Source organism: Neopelma chrysocephalum, unplaced genomic scaffold, assembly GCF_003984885.1.
Source record: "Neopelma chrysocephalum unplaced genomic scaffold, ASM398488v2 Primary Assembly neopelma1_126, whole genome shotgun sequence".
Lineage (NCBI taxonomy): Eukaryota > Metazoa > Chordata > Aves > Passeriformes > Pipridae > Neopelma > Neopelma chrysocephalum.
Genome location: NW_020897788.1, coordinates 410962 through 435981, shown reverse-complemented (window position 1 = coordinate 435981; position 25020 = coordinate 410962). Strand labels below are relative to the sequence as shown.

Genomic DNA, 25020 nt, shown 5'->3' with positions numbered 1-25020 from the left:
ACTTTCCCGCCTAAAGTTGTTTACTCCCCTGTTCTCCCCTACATTCCCGCTCCTCTGACACTGATTGGCTGAGATTTGCCGCAGTGCAGAGTGAGCTCCCATTGGCCCTTTCCCCTAGATACCCCAGAGTTACACCTACCTCTCCTTTATCCCCCAATCCTAATTCTCCCTGGGTTGTCAGTCCCAAGCTCCTCCCCGGTTCTGAATCCTCCCCTCAAACTCACCCTATTTAAGTCCCTGTTCTCCCTCAATAAAGTGGCATTGCTCCATCAACCTTCACCTGTGTCCGGACCCTCATTGCAGTGCCGCGTCCCATTCCCTTTCCCCCGCGGACCGTGGCATTTTACAGTGTGTATTATCCTGCAGTAGTTTCCATTACATGTGCAGACACCCCTTTAATTGTCTGGGTTCAAACTCTTCCAGACAAAGGCAAGACATTCCCAACAAACCGTCTCCAGCTCTGGAAGTCACACACACCTTCAGTCTCCAAAGGCCTAAAGCTTTATATGGAATTTTTATGACAGTGAGCAGATTCCTGGCTAAACCTCTGAGAATCATAAATGTTATGACTCTTGTTTTTTTTAAAGTTTAATGCAAATAATAGAGGGCAATGCAAAGATCTTTATAGAACAAAGAATATTTATCTTTCTAGAATGAAAGTCTAAAGTTTTGTTTCTGTGGCAGTGAGGATTTTGTAGTGTTTTCTAACAACACCTCTGTGTCCACACAGCTTCCATGAGCTTCCAAATGGATCTAAAACCCCTCTGAAATTACTGCAGACAGGGGTAACTGGTTGATGTTTTCTTCCTAAATATTCCTGCAGCAAGTTACAGAACTTAATCCCTGAGACAGTGAAAATCTTCCATATAATTATAGAGTTAATGACATGAGTTGGATTTTTTTTTTCACTTTTAATAGTTTTATGTGGCCATGTGAAATAATAGCAATTGAATTCCATCTCTCATAAATTGTCACTTGCTAAGGGCAAATGTTTAACCAACTACATCTCAAGTAGGCTGGATATAGAAACAAGAAGAAGATTTTTAAAGCAAATAAATAATTTGAAAAGGATAAAATCTAACAAATACTGCGAAATACATGACAAATCACTTCAGGTGATGATCTTGTAACTAGCAAAGAGTTCTTGAATTTTATTCTGAATTCTATGATATTGATAATTTTCAGAAAAAAATGAATTACTGGATTAAGGGGATAATTGATCTGATCTGGTATAGCACATTTTCCACACTACATTGAAAAAAAGGTAAAAATTATAATCATTATTGTTACAATGATTATTATCATTGTAGTTTTTACATTGTAGTTTTTACATTGTAGTTTTTTTGTATTGTTACAATGATTATTATCATCATAGCCAGTTATCTCCACTGTCAATCAGGAAGGTCCTTGAAGTCAAGAAGTTTGGAACTTTCAGAGGAATGATTATAAATACAATTACCTTTGTACAGCATATTTACTGTCATGAGACATTTGCTTTTTTGAATCCTATATACACAGTACATTTATCTGGAGAAATTTCCAGAATGAAATAAAGGTTTCTTCATTTCTCAGTATAGACATGACCTAAAGCCACAAGAAACTAAAAAACCCAGAAATTCTGTGACCCAACTTCAAGGCAAGCAAAAGGCAAAAACCTCCCTGACTTCAGCAGTGACTGGAACCATAAAGTTTCATTGTATGTTTTTCTTTCCTGTATTTCCAAAACCATTTCCAAATTTACTCTTTGAGAATCAATGTATAATATTAAAAAGAAAAAATACCCCTCCAAACTAGCATAAATCAGTCATGTTGTATCTTTTGCTTAGTTAATGACTGACACTAAAAGATTTCATAATTGGTAAAAATGAGAACCCTTTATTAGGGAATGATGCAAAATCTCTGTAAACAAATCACCATGACAGGCTATAGCTTTGGCTAATGTTGCATTAGTCTATTTTAACAGCAAATACATCCAGCAATTTATTTATCAGACTGAATTCTGAGTTCCTGGTATTGACATTTGACAGAATCACGGCTACAGAACACACAGCTTCTCAGACCTGCCATTTTAAAAACCTGCAATTTTAAATGGGCCCTCCATCATGGTCTAACATCTAATTATCTTGTCTAAGTGGTTTTGCCAGGCAAGAAAGATAAACAACTAGTACGAAGCGTGGTGAAGTGAAAAAGTTCAAAGAGTGACTGTATTTGGAGGAAAAATAAAGCTTTGACCCCTACATGCCTGCTTAAGTTAAATCTATGGTTTAGAATTTTATTTAATACTCAATTAGTATAATTTTTTTCAATATTCATTATGGCCAGTGAGATGAAAATTCAACTGGTCACATGGCTTTGCTCAGGAAACTTAAGCTGTGATGAGCTGGGAAATCATGAAAAACCATGAAAATGTTGTAGTTTCCACAGGCAGAAACTTTGAAGGCTTTCCATATTTACGTGGGCTGAGAGACCTATTCTGAACTTGCATATCCTCTCAAAATGATGGGGTTTATTTAATAATAAACCCCATTTATTTAATTATAAATTTATTTATTATTTAAAGTTTGACTCTTTTCTGATTTCTATAGCCTATTTCCTACAACTACACACTTCTAAAATCTCCTGTGGTTCCAACAGTTCACTGTTCAAGTTTGCTGCCTTTTTCAGCCCACAGCTCCCTGCTTTTTGTCCCTGCCCATTGCAGGGGGTTTGAAACTAGAGGATCTTTAAGGCCCCTTCCAACCCAAGCCATTCTCTGATTCTATGATTGTTTCCAAAGCGTGCATTTTGGCACATGGATCTGTTATAGCCCTTTAGAAAATAATCTGTAAGCATAAAAAGCCTAAAGGAAATCAATTGTACCCTCCATTGCTTTACGGAAAAACCGAGCCGGTCTATACGAGGGAGAAAGCTTGTACCTAAAATTTCCCCTCCCAGCACATTTGTCTGAATCAATCATGTTTCAGAGCTCATTTCTGACCAGTTATGTTGCAAATGTCAATAGAAGTACATGTCTCCAGTCACTACATTCCATCCCTCAAACTTCAATGCTTTCCCCTTTAGGCACACAGGACCTTAATTAAATACACTCCACTGGAAGTGATGAAGCCCAAACAATCACAGTGCTTTATTAGCCAGAGAGCTGACCATTTAAAATTTACAATAAAGATGTGTTATCTTCATATTATTTTATATGGTCTCCAATTACAAGAAACGCTCAACAGCAAATTGTGTAATCGAACTCCAGGCTTGAATATCATATTTTACTGAAAACAGAAAAGCCATTTCTTAGGACAGGAAATGTTTCAAATGTCTGACATTTTTTCAAATATCTCTAGAATTATTTAAGCTTGGAAGCAAATACATCTTTGAAATATCTCACTGCAGATATGAACACAAAGTCTAAAGGACTGTGGTTAAATTACATTTCCAATATCTCAGTATCACTCAAACACTCTGCTGAGGTCCCAGCAGCGAACAGTTATATGACAGCCTGTCACTGGGGATTTTATGCTGCACTAGCATGCAAAAGATTAACTATTAGGAAGAAATTATTCACTATGAGGGTGATGAGGCACTGCAAGAGGTTGCCCAGGGCTGCCCCATCCCTGGAAGTGTCCAAGGCCAGGTTGGGTGGGGCTCTGAACAACCTGGGAAGGTGTCCTTGCCCATGGCAGGGGTGTTGAGATTGGATGATCTTGAAGGTCCTTTCCAACCCAAACCATTCTGTGATCCTGTGATTTTTGTGCATGCTCAGGTCACAGACAGAAGCACTTAAGGCAACACTATTGCATTTAAGGGTAACCTGAACAGCTCATCTGATGATCTAGAAAGTGTTCATTTGAAAAATGACACCCAAATATTGTTTGCCCCACTTCCAAACACAGTGGCAAAGGGACAGGAACACTGTGTGCAGGAGAGCCCCAGAGCTGCTGCTTTGTGACCAGAAGGAAGGACTTCTCATCACCCCTGCAAACCAAAAGCCACAAAGACACTGGTGAGAAGGTGACTGGTGAGGAGGGTCTCGCCAGTTTTGAGGGAGCAGAAGAGAGATAAAACCTCCATCTCCTTGTGTGGACACCAGCAGCACCAGCAGATCCCATTGCTTGTCCAGCACCTCATTTCATTCCAGGGCTTTGAAGGCATCCTTCAGGAGGCACACACAACCACCTCCCACCAAAAACTACCACTTAATGAATGAAGTTCATGTCATATACAAATGTCACGACTGGGACTTTGGAAGAGAACTGCTGCAGGCAAATTTACTAGTGAAAAAATATGGCAAATTTGCTAGTGAAAAAATACAGCAAATTTTCAGATAATAATACATTTTCAGTTTGCTCAGCAGAAACTAGTAAACTGCTGTATAAATTTATATACAGTATACAGCAGCTGGAACAGTAAAACCAACAGGAAAAGCTGCTTCTTACAAGACTCTTGCAGCAAGAAATATGTCTTACATTTAGGACATATTGAGCATGTTGTGCCCAAACAAAACAAAGTACTTCTGAAGAACTATAGAGGCAGCAATTTGTACAGGATTAGTTTTCTTATCCCCAATTGCTTTTTTTGCCCTTTCATTGATGAGGCAATTAAAATTTTAAATAAAAATTGAATGAAAGCTAGAGAGCATTAATGCAAAACATATGAAGATGGTAACAATCTGTTCTAGCAACCAAAATTGTGTCTTCCAGGCACGCAAAGGTCTCTTTCTGAAGTGAACTACCCTGTAATCCTTCTAAAGTATATAGGCTGATAGACGTAATTAGCTCAGCAAATAACTAAATAAATGCCTGTATGACACATTCCCAATCTAGAATTTAGCTACTGCAATACAAGTGTTCTTTTTAAACTTTGATTTGAAGTGGAAGTTGAATTCCTGACCTAAAGTGAAGAATTCCATCAAAAATGAGATTGGTGCATCACAGCCTGATGGGAAAAAATATAACCCAGCTAAGAATTCCTCTCTATCTTTTAACAAGTGAGCACCTGACTGTTGATAAGGACCATAGGAGGGATGATAATACTTAAAATAACAGTATTACTTGTAGTAGAAGTAGAGATAATTAACAAAATAGGAACTGAAGTAGTGCATTCTGATTCCTGAGGCTTTTGCTATTGGACCATAAATTGGAGAGCTTACTCACAGGTGATCTGAACATTATGGGTCTAGAAATCAACAGGAAAATGTCAAGACTGTCAGAACTGTCACAATCTCCACTGTGTAACATATGCAAAAACCGAAATATATGAAGCTCTTTGCTGTTTGGGGTATTTCTATTTCTGCTCTGTGTTCAGGAATATAAAGATGTCATTTATTGTCTTCTCTGGCTGCATCCACGCTCACAGCATTGTTTCCAGAGCTTCAAGGTGCCCAACAGAGTGACTCCTGTGTAATTAAAGAGTACAGAAAATGGGCTCTGATAATTTTGAAGCTGATCACTTTTGGCTCTAATAATTTAATCAGTAGAATCACACATAATTTGCATATGCAGAAAGCTTCATAACTTAACAAAGGCGTGGATTTCGTGGTGGGCAAAGGGACTGGCTTGCCAGCTCTGCTTCATGAGATTGTCTGTGTATCTGCAGTAGAACAGAAGGTAAGATTTCCCTCTTTGCATTAGTATGTTCTCAAGCATTAGCCCAGTCCTGGGGACTTACTGTATTCAGGACCTGTGTAGTTGTGGGATTTCACCTTGTTTTTCAACTGATGACAAGCATAAGAAAGTATTTGTTTATGAGAGCAGAAACTGAGACCTTTACTGGAAGAGAAATGTACTCTTGGTTTAGCATAAATCACCTTTAAATAGAGTTTTCTGAAAGGATAGCAAATATAATGAAGGTTTTGGGGTTTTTTTAGATTACAAATGATTTATTTCAACTGAATTTAAACCAATACCTAATTAACTAAGAACTAACTAAGTTAGTGCAAGCCAAGTTAATTTACACATTAAGCCATGAATGACTATCAGACGAAACTTAATTATGGCAAAACGAAGGTTATACTGAAGATCCAGATATTCCAGAAATGACCTTGTCCAATTTTTCAGGTGACTTCGGAGTAAAATAATAGTTGCTGCCCAGAGTACATTAGTATAAGGCTTTGACTGATAAAGGTCAGAGGGTATGCAGAAATCTTGGATTCCATATCAATACACAACCCTTTCCAGAACAGCAACTGTGCGAGGGAGAGTCTCTCCCTTCCCATTTTCCCTGAGGTTTGACATGATATGACAGCTCTGTCACCTACAGGACTGTGAGGCATGACAGTAGGTTCACTGTGATGCTGATTTAACAGTGATTGAAAAGCAAAACTTGATTTGTAAAAGCTTTCACGGTTCCTCCGTACCCGTCAAACACGAGACAAAAATCCATGTCAGAAGCTGTTCTGTCCCAGGAAGGAGTGAGAGGTGGCATCAGGGATGCTTCTGAGGATGCACAGAAAAGCATCAGCTGGCAGCAAGCACCAGCAGCCACCCCCAGGCAAGCTGTCCATGCACCCCAACGCAGAGCTGCAACAAAAGCTGGAGCTCGGCCCCTTCACCCAGTTTTAGGCTCAAACTCCTGCTCTTATTGTCTTGCTGTGGCTCTGTTGGACAGCTCGGGGAGAACATGGCTCACTGCTTATTTTGTGATATTGCTGTTCTGAGCTTGTCATGATGAGATGCAATGTACTACAGCAAAGAGCTTATTCTCCAAAGAAATGTCTCTATTTCCTACGCTGGACTTTAAAAATAGCCAAGGTGCAGAGAGGAGATGTGGAACGGCACTAAGCCACAGTTCAGAGAACAAAGCTGCTACTGGCCAAGTGTTGCCTGTAATAGCATTCAAAATGAGTTGAAATGTGTCAAACTTATTTTTAACTTCGTTCTTCCTCTGTATCTCTGCATAAATATGCATACATGCATGCATATATATTTATACATATGTCCATATGTGTGTTTGTGCAGAGAAAAATGCAGGCCTGACAAGAGTGAAAAACTGTAATGAATTTATTCTGGCTTTGTCAATGCCTCTCTTAATCAAACAAAACAAAACAAAAGTAAAATGAAATATTGCCTTTTAAAATGAAACAAAATTTCCCTCCTGCAAAAGAACTTTATGGGAACGTGCTGTCTGCCCATCTTTTTGCTAGTTCTTCACAAACAATTTTGAAGCAAACTGGCAAATTTCAGATAAACTTAGAGAAGTCCAGAAGATCTACTTCTATAACTTTCATGACAATCAATATCTGCATGAAGGTAAAACAATAAATGTTTAACTGTAAACTAGTTGCAGCAATTACTGCCAATATTCCAGCCAAACTGACAGGAAATACAGGAAGTTTCTCTAAGGGCAAATTTGAAGGAAATGAAATTACACCAGTCCTGCTACTTATACTACAAATGTCTTAAAAGGGACTATTTTTATAAAAAACATAGAGATTTCATCTATTAAGGAGTGGAAGATTGAAATTACTGAGGTATGACTTTGGATAAAGCCTTTATACAAGTTTTATCTATTTCTTTCCTGTATTCAGACGGTGATATCACTGGACATGAGAAAATGTAGTTTTTTAAACTTTCTACAAAAGAAAAGTAGAATTATTAAATTAACAAAGTTCAAATTAAAGGCCTGTATTTATGAAGAGATGGTACAAATATGATTAAAATTTCCAGAGATACATTAAGTAGACCCAATTTTATTAAGAAACCTCATGGTTTTTAGAACTGAGAGGAGACTCCAGTTACCAGCAAAAACAAAAACAAACAAAAACCAACCAAACAAAAAAAGAGAATATTGTGATTTTGACATCAGTGTTATATCTTAAAAAGATATGACATGAAGATGATGCCTCATTTCTAAATGAATTCAGAGTAGTTAAATCTCTTTGTTAAAAAGTAAGCCAATAAATAGTTACACACAGACCTTCACTGAAAAAGCCACAGCAGAATCTGTGATAACTTCAGAGTATGTCAAAATAATCTATTCCTAAACATATTTCTTCCAAAACTTAATGATTTATATAAAACTACTCAGGCATATCGGGAGAAGCAAAACAAGCAGCAAATGCCTGAAACCAACTGTTTCAAACGTCAATTAAACACTTTTGAACTGCAATATATACTGACTACAAACTGCCCTTTTCACATTCTCAAATGTGAGTCAAAGGGATTAAAGTAAATTAATTGCTGACTGAGATAAGTGCAGGATAGGAGGTTTTACAGTGCCCAACTCCTGAATGTGTCCCTATGATGCATCAGTGACTCCTCTGCAGATCAAACCAGGGCCCTTCCACCCGCTGTATTGCCAAGGGACTGAAAGGCTGCACACTGAGCTCGTTCAGCTGAGTGAGCTTGTGAGAATATTTTCTACTGTTGAACACAATATTTTCTGTTTTATATTCAGACACTCACTAGACCAGGCTCTTTTTCAGGTAATTGTAAATCTCTAGTCAGACGTGTGCCCGTAGCCAGTAGATGCTGCCACCATGGGGAACGCATGGTTTCCACTGTTCCCAAAATACACAATGAGTTATTAGCAGATTTTATCTCAGTAATAAAGTTATAAAACTTTAATATCTCTACTAAAAATGTATTTCAAAGAAGTGATATTAAACTGGGCAAAGGATGGACTATTGAATTTAAGATCGTGCTAACCATACCTAGCCAGGCTTCTTCTAAACAAAAATGCTGTAAAAAGCATTAAACATTTTACATTATTAGTGATAAAGCACAAAGTCTATCCTCAGTCTCAACAGTGAAAATTTCAAATAGTTGCCAGATGAATGACACAACAAACTGGCACCAATAATTCCAGGTATGTCTCTGGTGAGCTCATGCACAGCCAGGTGAGTTTCTGTGAACTGCATGAGGGTTGCAAACTGCATTTCAAAGTCTGAACCTCCCTTGTTCCAGCCCTAAAACTGGGGTTCAGAAAGTACCTACAATATATAGGCAGCTATTACAAAACATCAGAGCTTAAGCAGAGCAGAAAGCTGTCCCTCCAAAATCCAGTCAGAAGTTGTAGCTTTCTATGCAACTCATATTCAAGGCTGTGTTTTTTCATCTTTCAGTACTCTGTCTCTTTTAAGCATTCATTTCTTGTGCATCAGTTTTTCTGTTTCCACTATTTAGTATCTTGCAACCTTTGTTCTGCTGTGAGGGAAGTTTTAGTTGTGCAAGAAAAGGTTTCCAAATTAATAAGACCTCTCTTGTCATGGTACCCGCCTAAAACAATTATTTTAACAGTTTACTACATTTTAACTCTTGCTCTTAAATTTTCAACTTCAAATACTCATGTCTTTGGTTGAGGAGGTAGATTCACTTGCATTGATGCAGCATTTGTAGTTTTTCTTTAAAATGTTTTTTTCACCTGAGGCAAACAGATAAATATTTCACCGATTTATGTACCATCCTTTTCATGTTACTAATAAGGAGGTAATGCATTGCTAAAAGAACAAAAAAACTCATTACCTGGGAAATAGTCCCACTGATACTGAAACTAGGATTAAATCTGGAACTGTAGAAAAGGGAAAATGTTGTCCAGTGAATCCCTGAATATTGTGTCTGCTTTTGTATCTGTGCATAGTGGACATGGAGTAAAACAAATGAGAGACTACTTAAGATTTACAGCTTTGCTCAGTTTTTAAGGTCACAGTCTCTTAATAAGTAATTGTTCATCCTGGCACTTGCTGCCACTAAAACAGTTGATAGCAACTCTAATATCTAGTCAGCAGTGATAGAGATATATGGATCTAACCCCCAACAACCTACAACCGAGGTAGGAGAATGTCTCATGCATCTTTCAATTTGCTCTTACATTTTTAAGCTGGCAAATGTGTTCTCAAAGGAAAGTCACCTTCACATACACACAGCTACTGCCACAGATATATCCACAGCAAATGCCCATTTTCACAATCAGACTAACTTTTGTTAGTATTTCTTTGGTTTTGGTATGTCAGATGGGATGGCTGCAAAGTCAAAAAAAATTGTTTTGTGATGACTTTTCCAATCAGCATCATTGTTTTTATTCCAAGCTAGCAATTAAATTCCTGCCTTATTTGTCACACTTAATTTAAAATGAAGTGTGCAGCGATGTTCAGAGCTGCAGTCAGGGCATTTGTGTCTGGCTGAGGCAGTGGTCACTCGCAGTCTCAATTTATCACTTTTAATTTAAACTCCCATGCCAATGACTTTCCTTCTTAAAGCTATAACTGGCATTTATGGATTTCAAAATCAAAGGGAAAATAAACTGCAGTTAAGAATTCAACCGCTCAGATCAATGAAAGCCTGTTTTATAACTGAGTGTGCTCCAGCTAAGTCCCAGCTGCCTGACAGAAAGAATTTAATGTTGCAAACAGTTCTTTTGCCACTTAAACACTCAGAATAACTTTTTAGTGCAGCAGTAAGCCACTGCTTGCTGGACAGAAGTGGACTATTGCTGTTGTGTTCTCAGGAAATATTTAAAAGCAAGTGAAGGTGAGTGCATCAACCTAAAGAAATATGCATTATTACCGAAATGTCTGTTCCTGGACTGTTCCATTGTTGATTGTGAATATTTTCTCTGTTAAGACAACTGATACTATGACATTTCACTGTTAGAAGTTAATAGCAAAGGCTTAAGAGAAATAATTAAAGAGAAGAACACACTTCATATAAAATTACTGTGAAAAAAAAGGTCAGTTATGTTTCTGAACCTCTTTGAAAGTGATCATTTGGTCCTATATATCACAATAAGCAGTTAATTTGAAATCTTCTATGTCCCTTTAAAAAGTTAAATAGATAGGTACATATTTTTATGCTACTATTACATGCTAACATATACACTAAATAAATAATTGTTTTCAGAAATAAAGACTGAATAGAGACATCCACATATGTCTGTGTAGAGCGGTGTCATAAAAACACTCACCCATCCATGCCAGAAAAAGAGAGTGAAGGAGAGAAACAGAAGTCCAGATAGTATTCCATATTACTCTATATTACACAATAAGTAACAAAGTACAAATCTTGTTCTAGGAAACAATTTTAAAGTGTTAAAAAAAAGTCCATTTGGATTTGGGGGAATTTTTTGTTTTGTTTAGTTTTCTAACTAGCTTTTCCTTGCCCACAGTTTTCCATCTAGAAAGAGGCTGTTACAATTTTTTAAATCATTAATAATCTTCTGGTGAATCAATATTTTTGGGTTTGAGACCATTAGTGTAATCCAAACACTGAAGCTTTTGCTACATATTAGCTGTAAAATAGCCAAAGATGATTTCAGGGCAATTCTCTCCCTCTCATGAGTCTCTCTTTAGCTCCTTGAAATGACAGGATTATCTACCCCTACCTTACTACTCTGAGTTTGTTGCCTTCCCAATTCATAATTCAGTAAAGCAGCCAAAAGGAGTTGCTGCACTTTGTAAGGAAATCTCCCACAGAAGAATTAAGCGTCAAGAAAAAAACCCATGTAGCAAAGCATTGCTAATTAGAGGATTGATCATCTACATTTTTCCTGGTAAAAAGAAATTATGAATTTTCAACATAAATCCACTAAATTACTGGGCTACTAGTGGGCATTTTTCTTCTTGGGTTTTTCTTTTTTTTTTTTTGGGGGGTGTGTAAATGATGATTTCATTGCCAGTGGAATCTACAGAGCGCTCTGAATTTTCCTAGGTCTGAAAAGTAGGATACCTGCATCCCGAGGGAGCCCTCCTGGATGTTATGCCCTACATAGTTTTACATGCATAGACTTATTCTTACAATCTGAAATGTGAGTAATTCTACCTACTTGCCTTCAAGGATCACTAACTTAATGTTTGTAAAAGCAGCCAAATACTACAGCATAGGAATGCAGCAGAAATACAAAATATGGCTTTGAGAAGTCAGGCTAAACAAGGGCTAAATGGACAATCTACGCTGACAGATGAGGATGATGTGGAATAACATTTTCCTGTTATGATGGAGACTTGAACAAAAATGTTTAGGCCATTAGACTGGATAGTAAAATCATAAAACAGGAGTCTGAATTAAGGTTTCCTGAAAAAACTTCCCAGTGATTTAATTTGAAACCTTATTTTTCTAAAGATTTTGATAGCAATTTCAGTGTATGAATTTAATACTTGACGCTTTATAGCTACATAAAAACAGTTTCTCAAAGAAATTAATATATTGTTTTGCATAGAAAAGGCTGTGAAATTCACCAGAAATAAAATAATCTCTATTATTAAAATCTGGACTATTTGTATTACTGCAAACAAATCTGTGCTATTCTTGTTTCCCGTTGCAAATATAGCAATTTTTACAAGGATTATCATGTATTGCTGTAACTCAGAAGAATGGAATTTGTAATGCTTTAAAGTCCAAACAGTATGCTGTAATAACATTCACCCTTATTACACCTTTAATTATCGTAAAGGTACCTAAACAAAGTCAATAGATAACCAGGAATTTCTAAGTAGAAAAAAGAACCAAAAATACCCACAAACCCAGTATTTACAAGCTGACTTTTTTAAGCTTTAGGGAAAAAAATGGTCAACACAGTGGCCATTTAGTAATAGGGTTAAAAGTATAAAGCTCATAGTTTCAGGTGTTTCGTTCTTAGGAGTGAGAAGTGCTCATGTAGCTCCCTGTGTTTAAATAATAGGTTGTACCTATATCAGGTACTTAAAATGCCCACCTGTCCCTGCAAATACTGACCCAGAAAGTTTCAGTATTTAAAGAGAGTTTAAATATAAACTAATATAGAGAGTAAGGAATGGAATGCATCTCATCTACGAACTTTTTTGAAAGTCTTGGATAGTTGCAGTAAAAATGTAATTTTAGGGTTACATAGAAACAAAATCTGGCAAACATGAAGATATAAAAAATCAAAATACTTCAATAAAGTAAAATGTATTTTCTTACAGCAAATAGAAAGATGTTAGCACATTAACTTGTATTTGGTATTAGTTAGACTAGAAAATCAGTGGCAAATCATTATTATTTTAATAATAATATTATTTGTATATATTGAAAGAATTTTTTATAATGTATGCTATATATGTGCATATTTATAGTAAATATTACGCATTTTTTATCCTTTAAGTATCTTTAATTATACAGGGAATTCCAGATTGATATTTTAATTAATGTTAATCCTCCATCAACTGAGACAGTACTAGTGACTTGCTCATAAAAACTGACACATATTCCACTCACTCAAATTATTTTTGAAGATATTAGCCTTATTCTCCCTAAAACTGCACAAGAAAGCAACATTTTTAAGGTTTGACAACATAACCATCATCCTAGAATGAAAAAAAAATATTCATAGTGCTGCTTAGAAGAGCTTAGACTTATCATGTTTATGAGAATGTAAAGGTTATCTAGCAAGTTTATCCAGAATGATGCTAGAGATATGAACAGGGAAAAATAATATCTGAAGTGATTTTTCATGCCTTTTGGAATTGTTCACTACTATTGCTGCTAAAATCTCTGACTTTGGAATGTGACATAAAACCATCACAGTCCATGTTAATGCCTCAGTGGTGTGTTTGGTAAAGGTTTTAAACTTCCACGCTGTCAATTCGCTTCTTTGACCATATAAAATTCACTTCCAATTACAAGCAAGCATTTTAAAAGATAAATAGTATGTAACACCAAGCTAAAAAAATGGGATTTTCTCCATTTCCTCTCTCTGAAGATTTCATATTCTAGTCAGAGTTGCATTATTTATAAACTGAAATCAATACTTTCTGTAAAATGGCAAAGAGGGATGCTAAATATCAGTTAAAATACTTTTCCCTTTAGAATGAATTATATCTATGAATATATGGCAATGAGATACCAAAAATCCACCTCATGTCTAATTAGTAAATTATATTTATAGTTGGACAGAAAAATGTATGAGTTGAGGGAAAAGACAAACGTGTATTTTCTCTATTGTTGATAGACTATAGCCCATCATCCTTGAATTATAAACTGAATTTCCTGAATCCTATTACTCCATTACCCTGTAAATTTTTTTTCATTCCTCATGGATCTTGAATTACAGGATAAAAGAAAGAATTGTTAGATAATATTAGGAGAACAATCTAATTCAGGAGAAAAATGGAACCTGGAGTTTAATATTACGTAAGTATGAACTAGTCACTGGAATCAGACAATTTGTTTTCCAGACAAATTTGAATTAATATAATGTAATGATAATTTATTTCTAAACTGTAAAACGCAGTATTGGAAACTGGATGAACAACTTGTCAGTAGTTTACAGGAACATACATCAGCTATTTGAGGTGTATAACAAGTTAGAATTTATAAGTCACTTAGATATTGCTCATTAATCTCTAAACACTTCAATACAATTATAGATCAAGATATGTTTTAGAAGATGCTGCAGGTGGTATTTAAAATAATCTGGATAACAAAATTTAAAAAATATAACTTCATATTCAGACAGAAAAAGAAATAAAATTCTTGCAAATGTAAATTAATTCAAAGAAGAATGAGATTTAATTAAGATTTGCAATTGGTAGGGTTTGCCATTGACTTCAGCATAAAAGTTGTGACTAGTTTTTTAAGTACTGTGGATGAAGGCAAAAGTAGAGGAGACAACAGGAATGTTCAGGAAACATGAGCTGACCTAGGCCTACCTTGTATTTTTATCCTGTGGGACATCTCTAACTGACCAGTAGGAAACAGCTTTGGGACATTAGATACAATTTGTGATTAGAGATTCTTTGTAAATATTTGCTTTAAGACTTCACTTTTAAAATACTGGATGGTTTAATGTACAAGATGTTGTTGTTATTTCAAGCATGAAATATGATGACGAAATAAGTTTAATTTGCTGAATTCATGTGTTTTAGAAATTTATCAATTTTCATTTTAGTTTATTTTTTTATATTAGAAATCACTTTATTCAAATGACTTTCATCACTCTGATTTGCCTTGGGACAGGTTCTCTGTGTCATCTTCCTTCTCCTTTTGGCTATCAGGACTCTACATGTAGACAGCAAAATAAAACACTTGTATCTAATCAATGTATGTCACTTTAGCAAGTGCAAACAACAGAGGCAAAATACTCTGAACAGTTGACCCTTCACAGAATTAGTTGCACTTGCTCCAGAGGGTCAGAAAATGAAACTGATTTCAAATGATTTTATTGAAAAAGTCCACTTTGGAACCTGCAGCCACGTCCGGAATATCTGATAATATTCCTGCTTAACTGAAGCTTTTAAGGGAAATCTTAAAAGAAGATAAATAAAGAAAACTATGCATATTTAATATGCAAAAATCACTCCTCAATGAAAACCAGAGATTGCATGCTAAATGGAAATAAGACTTAGCATATTAAGAATGTCTTTTTTTTTCCTTCTTTGCACCACCCAGTTCTGACAATTTGTCACCCCCTGTCTCGTCCCTATCAGACTTGGATTCAGGCTCAAATATGAAGTCTCACTTATATTAACTGTGCTACTATAATCTTTTCAGAGGAGCAATTTTTATTTTTTGTTCATAGGAGACAGTATAAATTTTAAAGCAGTAGGGAAACATTTAAATGTGTAACACAGATTGAAGATAGTAAACAGACACCTCTCATTGTTTGGGAAGAAAAAGGTAAAAGCAACTTATTAGAAATATTAACTTGAAGCTAACAGAGATGTAAAATAAATAAACTTCTTCAGCTTAGGAAACTATGTAAATTTGAGTCTGCTCTCAACCTTATTCCAGTGTGAGCAATTTAATGCCACTATTGTGTATAAATTACAGCTAATTCCAAACTGTGAGCTCAAGGCAAATGCATGTGGAAGAGTCACAGAAGTGGAAGGAGTTGTTGAGTGTAACGAAGAAACTACTTTTAAGAAGCAAATGAATCAGAGCCAACCTGCTACCAAGATAATTGCTTTAAAGACCCCACAGCAAACATTATCAGAATTGGTTTGTAATTTCTCATGCCCTTTATTTTGAACACGCTCTTATAAAGATTCGCTTGAAAGCCATGACATCTAAACACAAAATTTTTTCCAGATTAACTAGTTGTGATGCATGTCTTCCTTTACTACCTTTGACCAAAAACACTCCTTTTACCAAGAATGCAACAGAAGTCTTCATTTCCCTTGTCACATAATGGGAATGCCAGAGCTCCATTTGGTTTGTTTTTGTCAGTGTTCTTTGCTTGGTTTGGTTGGATTTGATTGGTGTTGTTTTTTTTTTAATGAAATATCTTTCAGAAATGTTTAGGTAAACTTTGAAAACAGATGGTTCTTAATGTAAGGCTGAAGATTGTCCCAAGCTGATTGATCAACATTTGTGGCAGAAGTTTCTAATTCACCAGATTATATCTAAATTATCTTGTACTGACTAGAATATTCAACAGTGATTCTTCTCACTATGTATCATTCACTGTGAAAGGTCCCAGATAACTGAGGTGTGGTTAATTATCCTAACATAGTTCTTAGCAGAGTGGAGATAGTACCAATAAGGTTATTTTACATTCTAGTTTGAAAGCAGCAGAGCCCATGGATACACATCTCATTCTTAGGGGTTTTACCATGTGTTGAATGCCCTTCGGAGCTACTGACTACAATAGGAACCAACAAAATAAAGACATATTTCTTATCTCAGTGTTGTGTCCCTAGCAATTTATTTCTAATGATTATGTTACAAGTTTCTCCATAAATTGAAACAAACTATTATTATTAAATGTAAAATTGTCACAGCACTTGGACACTGTATTTTAGTGGCTACAACTTAAATCAGAAACTCTCTGAAAACACACATCACAGACAAACTGCCAATGGTTATAATCAATAGTGTGCTCTGCAAGGAAAGAAAACATTACAAAAACTGAAAGACCACATTGCTAAGTAAATTGTAGGGAAAATACAATATTCATTAACCTCTTCTTAGAATTTAATTTTTTCCTACTCATACTGTGCAACTTAGAGAAACTTATCTTACATTTCTGACTTGCTTATGGCTAATACTGTGTGTATGAGAGATGAAAGTAAATGGAATTAGGTTGATTTTTGTTGCATTAAAGAAATGGCTGACCATCAATATTTTCCAGCAGAAAAAAAGAACATATTTGTTAAAAAAATTTACGAGCATTAAAAAAAATCTTCAGGATATAACTAAAAATTGAGCTAAAAGTAATTTTCCCCTTATTATCACTGTATAGTAATCAGGTGTATTATAAAGAAACATCTATAAAAAGTTGTGTAACTGTGCAGAGGAGACCAGCAGATGAAAATCTGTGGATAACTGCATAATGCTGAGTTCCTTTATAAAATGAATTGTTCAGAAGTGACTTAAAATAGAGAGTACACATCTCAAACTTTTTTTAAAAATAGTAATTCCTCTTTACTGTCTTCACATCACATTCAGTATAGACATTTACAGACTGTCCTTAGCCAGTTAGCAACAAGTTGATATTTCTCTTCAAATTATTCACATAAATAGAACCAGCAGTGCTGATAACAGTAGAGTGTCTGGTAGAACTATCAATATAACTGTAGTTGTCAAGTAAATAAATGCCATAAATTTCTTATTTATTGTCATCTACAAAAATTTCATGTTCTTTCATGTGGCTTGAGCTCTGGCAATGTTTGATGGAGGTTGTTTTGTGACTGTTTCATGACAGGTTTTTATGCAATCTGCTATTCCAATAATCAGTGACTAGAAATAGCTGTTCCCTTGGATTTATAAGCCATTAACATAAACAATTTAAAAGATGGTTCAAAGGGCTAAATCGTGTCATTATGAAAAGAGAGAGACCCCTGGTGGCCTAGTGGTTAGCATGCAGGACTCTCACTGCTGCGACCCCGGGTTCGATTCCCCGGTCTCCCGGCTAGATGGAGGTCGTTAGCCCTGTGAGGCCATCCATCTATGAGAAGGTCACTCTAAACAAACCTACGTCCTGAGGACCTCACTGCCATTGTCCAAGCTTGCTTGGCCCCGGCAGATGAACCTTAGGATTAAAGGGTGGGCTCAGTTCAGCGCAGGCTGTGTCTCACCTAAAAAATCCATTGCGCAGGCTGGAAAGGTAAAAAGACCTTTCCCAAAATCTTCATTCGCGAAGATGGGTCATTATGAAAAGAGAAGACTTCTCGACTTTAAAGTTACAGAGGACAATCACGTCTGTAGAGATTTGAGACTCAGGAGGAAAAAAGGAAAGTTGACTTTTGATTAGGCTGAAAGTGAGATGGGGAAAAAAAGGAAAGTTGACTTTTGTTTAGGGTGAAAGGGAGATGCTGGTATGGGAAGCAACTTATGATGAGTAAACAGGCAACTCCCCTGTCACCCCAAGGAGGATCCTGAAACTATCCTGTCATCAGTCAGGATTAATCCTGATAAACTGTCCTGGTGGTGCTACCAAGACTCAGAATGACAGTCAGATGAACCTCTTAACCACTTCCCCCATCTGCATTGTGATTTTAATGCTATATGCCATTAATTCATGGTGATATGGTCACGTTTATTCCTGGAAGAGCCATTGAAACCCTGCCATGAATTCCTCTGTTCCCACAGCTCTAAGAGAGTGATAAACGGTTGCTCTTTCTAGAGACCATCTGCACTGGACTACAAATATGTCTGAGGAGCCACCTGCACCAGGAATAACTTATTTGGGAAAAGGAATTAGATGAAAGGCAATCCCTTTCAAACACTGGCGAGATTTTACCATCGGATTAGGAAACATCACCTTGGATGTATCTGCCAATGGCTCAGGTAAAATAGGATGTATTAGACAAAGGGATCCTGACAGAATTGCAGTTTCAGAGTCTGCCCAAAAATCTCGGCTGCCAACACTAGACAGGCACAGAAAAATGAGCCAGAGCTTTAATGTGCTCACAGAGTATGTGCCCACAGAGTGTGCTCTCTTGTGCCTCAGATTTTGTCGGCTGGTAGCAGGTCTTTGGTGTCACAGAGACCAGTCACCAACAAACTGCAGAACTGAGAAAGGAGAAGAGCTTTCCAGGATGCAATGGCAGAAGGAGTATTTCTATAGTGCACTCTTTTCCTCTCTGTTCTCAAGGAATAGAACATATGAGTGCACGCTGAGTGAATGTGAATACGGACTGTTACTTGGAAATAGGAACTACTTTTTAAGTTCTGTTTTGCTTAATTATTCATTATTTACTACTTTAATTATGTGTGAAAAACCTCAAGTACTTCTGAATTTTCTTTAGGCAATGCAGACTCTGTGGCATGCTCAGAAAGTTATATAGTGAGGTGTCTCTTCCTTCCATTACTCATAAGAGAAACATAAATTACAATTCAGCATGTAATTCTCTGCTTCTTCACACAATGATTTAAAGTCGATTGAGTACAATTACTTTGTACTCAGCATATTTACTGCTGCATAAAACTTTCTCTCTCCCATAAAGAAAAGGCATCCAAGCACTTCTCTGAACAATAGTATGTGAAACATTTTTTTGATGAGGCTTTTTGTGAAAACATGTTTTATCTTTCAGTTGTTTACAAATCACTTTAGCAGTGATTTGGGAAAGTATTTAATATGTGCTAATGTTCTTCCTTGAACAGGAACTTTGCTTAAGTGCTTTTCTGAGCAGAGTCTCGTTGTATACTTATCTGTCCATTTATCTGCATTTAAAGTAGGGAATATTTTGGTATCTCAAGTCATTTTGAAACAAAGCCACACTTCCCTCATCTCCCCATCTGCAACATCTACAATCCTTAACACACCTCCCTACACCATCCTCGTTTGCCACGCTTGCTGGACAGGGCAAAACACATGCTGTGATTGTACAGGTTTAAATATATTCTTTCTTCACTGACTAGTCAGTAGACAGACCAAGTGGTCTCTCTCTAGTCCAGAAAGGAAGCTTTTCAACTTGCAGACCCAACCAACACCTTGGGGAGTCCAAGTGATCAGTTTTCACAATTCTGTTGACTCTTTTTCACAGTTATCAAACCCATGTTGGCTTCTGGGTTCACAGTTCTTTCTGGTGCCTGACAATGTGACCACAGTAATTTTGTTACCTTATGAAGTCAAAGGGAAAAACCCAAAACCACGGGTATCCAATTTGTGAGTACTTGTATAAAATTAAAGAAAAAGGTCATGAGTATTGCCAAGTTCATTTTACCTGACTTACTTGCATTAAAGTTAGCAATTTTTTTTCAGTATTTGACCAGGTCTGGTAATTCTTTGGTCACTAAATTGCAGAGAGGTTTGAGGTGCAGTTTGCACAGCCTTTTTTAAGTGTTACTTTCCTTTAGTCTGCCTCTTGTCTCTGTTAAAGCTGAGCAGTGTATTTAATTTTGTTGATACTTGTGATTGCATGAAGAGGCAGTTAAGATTTTAATATTAGTTGTGGTAGAACTCTGTGCATAAAGACGAGCTTTAATCACTTTTGAATTAGTTCACTTCTCCTGTCAGCATATATTCTCCCTCTTTGATGGTCTCAGACTACTCTATTCACTTATGTGACAGGATACAATTCCTCACTTTCTATGGATGTCCACTGTACTCTTCACTGAGTTATTTATTCAGCTAAGTGCTAACAGCAATATTGTTCTCCAAAAAGAGAGAACCCCCCCTGAAGAACAAGCTAATAATTTTGCATGTTTAAAGAAGAATCTGATAATTTCACATAAACCGTCAAAAAGAAAAGGCCACTAGAGGGAAGTAAATCCAATATGCTCAAAGAAAATAAAATGCTAGGTCTTCAGCCACTGTAAATTACTGCAGCTAACAGAATGGTTTGGATTTACAACAGCTGAAGATATTGCTCTATATTCTTAATGAAGATATGACAGTTGAAGAAAACAATTCATATATTTGTAAGGAGGTTTAGCACTTCATGCAAAGCACATACCAAAAACATTAAAAGTGTATGTATGAAAAGATTACATATAAAAAGGTAGTTGAACATGGGATAAATATGTTGTGTAGGTATGATTAATTATAGATCTAGATCTTTCATATTAGACATATCAAAAGCAAAAAAAATTGTTTTAAACCAATTCTAGTGATACAGTCCTTGTACAGATTTATACATTTTTGATTTGTTGTCATGTGATATGTTTAATCTTGGATCTTTGTTTTCTATGAATGTATGCACAAACTTGCAGCACTGTGCAATAAATGTTGTCCATTTCAGTACAATTAAGATTATAAGGGAAGATTGTAACAGTGAGTTTATAAGAAAAATCTCTGCAAAGTTCTGAATCTCTAATTCTATAGCTTACCTTTCTGAGGTGAGATACTGCAGCTTTCTCCCTATCACTTCTTATTTATGACTAAAAGTAATTCACAAAAAATGTTGATTGTTCTCTCATTAATTTCCATCAACAAAAACTCCATTAACTTTCTTCCACACTTCATCCAACATTATAATTTTTTCTTTTACCTCTAAATATATAGTTACCATGCTTATGGTTTTATACAACTGAACAGCTGGTAATCCTACAAAAATGCTTTTATCTTTATAACTACATTTTATAGATGACTCCTGCTAAGCTGTCTTTTTATATCCAAATAAACTGACAAATAATTCTGAAAATCTGGTCTTAAATTCTCTGAAGCCCTTGCAATAGCAATTTTAGTAATGTAAGAATTATTATAGGGAATACAAGCACTCTATACTCCAGAGTTTACTGCCAGTGTGTCACAAATTATCAGAACATTTTCCCTGTTTTGAATAAACTGCAGTGAAAATCTCTATCCTTATATCAGGGACAGACAACAGCAAAAGATACTATTTTTTAAAAGGCCACCAGTTAAATGCACATCACGAGCTGTGTTCACACAGCTATTTAAAAATAAACCATATCTCTGGTGACCTCCACCTGTGCATGCTTGGTGACCTGTATTTAATGCCATTTAGCAAAATATCCAAAAGTAAGTACAGTTAGGGGTACTTTCTAACACCAGTTTTCCTTTATTGAGAAAGGAAAAGGGATATGCAGGCGATACACAGCTTAAGTGCTTAAGGCAATTCTCACTGCAAGGCCTGTATGTCATTAGGCATCTTAAATGATTAGCTCTTCTGTTACAAGTATCACCTCAAAGGTGAGTAGTTTTTGTGCTTTTTCTAACCCATTTTGATGAATATTATTCGTATTACCACCATTGTCATCATCATCATCATGATCACAGCAAGCTGTTAATTTTTTGTACGCCCAAAGGCAAACAAGTCATTACTTACTCATCAACAAAACTACTCGTCCCAGATACACAGGTAAGCAGATTTTTGCTAGGCTGATCAGTGAAAAAACCTCGAGCCTTCCTACAAGTGGAACACAACAGGATCCTCCTGAACATTAGCACTTTTACTAAATAGAATCATATTATCACGTGTTTTTTGCTCAAAGCAAAAGTAGTTTTGCCAGTTCAGTTGCTGCTCTACATTAAACACGTCAGCTACCATTGCAATGTCACTGCACAGTAGGTGAAAAACATTTCTGGAACAAATGTCAGCAAGGGATAATTTTGAAATAACCTTCTTGTCTTGTCTACAGTGACAAAAGCCAGAAGAGGACACTGCTATATAGTTTGCATTGTTGGTAACCTGTGATGCCGTTTCCTGGCACAGTAAGCACTTCTAAAGATGGAACAAGAAAAAGTTGCAGAAATAAACAAAAACAGAGAGCCCTTCTAGTTTCCCATGTTTCTGGTGAAGATTCACCTTGGACATGAATTCAAACTGAAATAGGGGGAAGAAAAAGCTCAAAACAATAACACAAAGTTTAAAATTAAAGGATCAAAAAAAATCTATTAGGAAATGGCTCATGCAAATGTCGCAATACCTTACAGTGAGAAATGTTGTATTACTACTGTGAAACACAGATACTAAAGGTAGTGAGTCCACTTCCACTTTTCCTTTGAATTGTGCATTTGTAATGGATAACCTCTGGTGTTTTACTCTTGCAAAACTGAAATCTCAAAAGCACCAGACAGACTCCAGTCCTGATGAACCACTGATAGATACAGTTAGTCTCAGGTAGCTAAAGATTGTACTTAAACAGAAAGCTATGGTTTTGTGTCCTGTGTAATGGGGTCAAGGGCCAACTGCCAAAAGCATTTAATGCCCTCATCAGCAAGGGCTGAAAGTCCTCACAGAAAGCACTTAGGATGTTTTGCAGGTTGCTAAATGTTTTTAACTTGCTGAGCCAGACTTCTAAGAAACAAAAACATCTCCATAGGTGGCAGGGGGACAGGAACAGACGTGCTGGGAACTTACCATCTTGGTCTGTGGTCACCGTGATGGCTGTGAACTGCTTGGGAGAGAAGCTCAGCTCCGAGACCCCGTTGGTGGCTTCGATTTCGAAGGTGTAGTTCACGTGCGACACGAAGTCGAGCACCGTCACCGAGGAGTTGATGAGCCCCGTGTGCCGGGGGATGAAGCGGATGCCTCCCCCACAGATCTCACACTGGCTGGCGTCCGACCCGCATTTCTTACAGATGACACTGTAAGTGAGATCCTTTCTCCCTCCAGTATCGCTCGGGGGGCTCCACTCCAACATCAGAGCTGTTTCGTTAATGTTAAAAACCACATTCCTTGGAGCAGAAGGTGGCCCTGCAGAGAAGGAGGGGAAAACCTGTTAGGCCCCTTTGGAGAAAAAAGTTTAAAAAAAAAAAAATCATTAAGGCAATTATTTGCAAATAAAAGACATAAGAGTTATGCTTCTATAACAAATTCAAGGTAAAAAATAAGAGTTATCTGAATACAATCTTTGAAACTTAAGCAGACATAATAAATGGATGAGATCACAAAAAGCTGAATAATCTAAGTAAATTAGAATTAATTCAGAAATCATTTAAGGCAATGCAAAAATGAATTGGGAATGTCAAAACTACACTTGATAACACAAATTTGCACTAAATATCTCTTTGTGGCTAGAGCTTTAACCACAAAATTTATATCCTTATTTTATATCTAGTAATGTAGACTTAAAATATTAGATGTTTTATAAGAGACAAATTAAATAATAAATAAATAACAGCTTTGGAATAACTATAAGAGGTAAAACTGCATTAGTTCTGCAGTGCCAGATTTTTTTTTTTTACCCTTCACTGCTTATCCCCAGGGATTTCTTTGCTGCTGTTCATTAACAGAGTTAGGTGGCAACAGGCCAAGACTATTAGGCACAAGAGACAGTTTACAAGTTTTTTTTCCCTCCCACCTGGCACCTCGTCAGCACCAGTATAACAGTGAAGACATCAACCTTGCAAGTTAAAGGTCTAAAAGCATGACCAAAAAGCAGGAGGAAAAGTAATTTTTTAAGACTGTGGGGAAAAATACAAAAATAGTTGCAGCAGGCAGAGTATAGGAAATCTCTCATCTAACAAGCAGGTGGTAAAGCTGCCTGTGTACTGTCAGCTGGACCACAAGTGACCCATTTCCCATGGATTCCACAACAGTCCAGGTATGTCCAACAAGTTTTAAGCTGTTTGCTGACTTACTGTGTAGGATCACATAAAAAAATCAGGGGCTTTATGTATATATATAGTGATTGTCTCCCTGTACTCAGCGCTGATGAGGTCACACCTCAAGTGCTGTGTCCAGTTCTGGCCCCTCATTCCAGGAAAGACATTGAGGTGCTGGAGCGTGTCCAGAGAAGGGCAGTGGAGCTGAGAAAGGGTCTGGAGCACAAGGCTGATGAGGAGAGACTGAGGGAGCTGGGGGTGTTTATCCTGGAGAAGAGGAGGCTCAGGGGTGACCTTATTGCCCTCTACAACTCCCTGAAAGGAGGTTGTAGCCGGGTGGGGTTTGGCCTCTGCTCCCAGGTAACAAGTAACAGGATGAGAGGAAATGGCCTCAAGTTGTGCCAAGAGAGGTTTGGGTTGGACATCAGGAAGAATTTCTTCACAGAGAGATAATCCCAAAATGTGCCCATAAAAATTACGTAAGAAACTGCATTGGAAAAATGCAAGGCCTTATACTCTAGATTTTGATATGTGTGAAAGGACTGTGAAAAACTCAACTGCCAACCTCTGGGTTTTTTGAGCTGAATTAGTTGAATAAACATATATTCCCAGCTCTCAACAAAATCACAGGGCACATGTGTTGCTTGGCCAATGGGTATCAGAGCTTCGAAAAGTTTCAGCTTTGCA

The 25020-nt window shown here is 36.7% G+C and overlaps 1 protein-coding gene across 6 annotated transcripts in view; it reads right to left on the bottom strand.

Annotated features, from left to right (window-relative positions):
* The window catches only part of EPHA6 (EPH receptor A6), a 444142-nt gene that overhangs the window by 184152 nt on the left and 234970 nt on the right, over positions 1 to 25020 (bottom strand). For 5 of the 6 annotated variants that reach the window (XM_027698393.1, XM_027698390.1, XM_027698394.1 and 2 more), the window contains exon 5: positions 23147 to 23482. In XM_027698393.1, the coding sequence (XP_027554194.1) occupies positions 23147 to 23482 (336 nt within the window). Of the gene's footprint in view, positions 1 to 23146; positions 23483 to 25020 lie in introns of those variants that run through there. The other variant, XM_027698397.1, reaches the window with a different exon arrangement.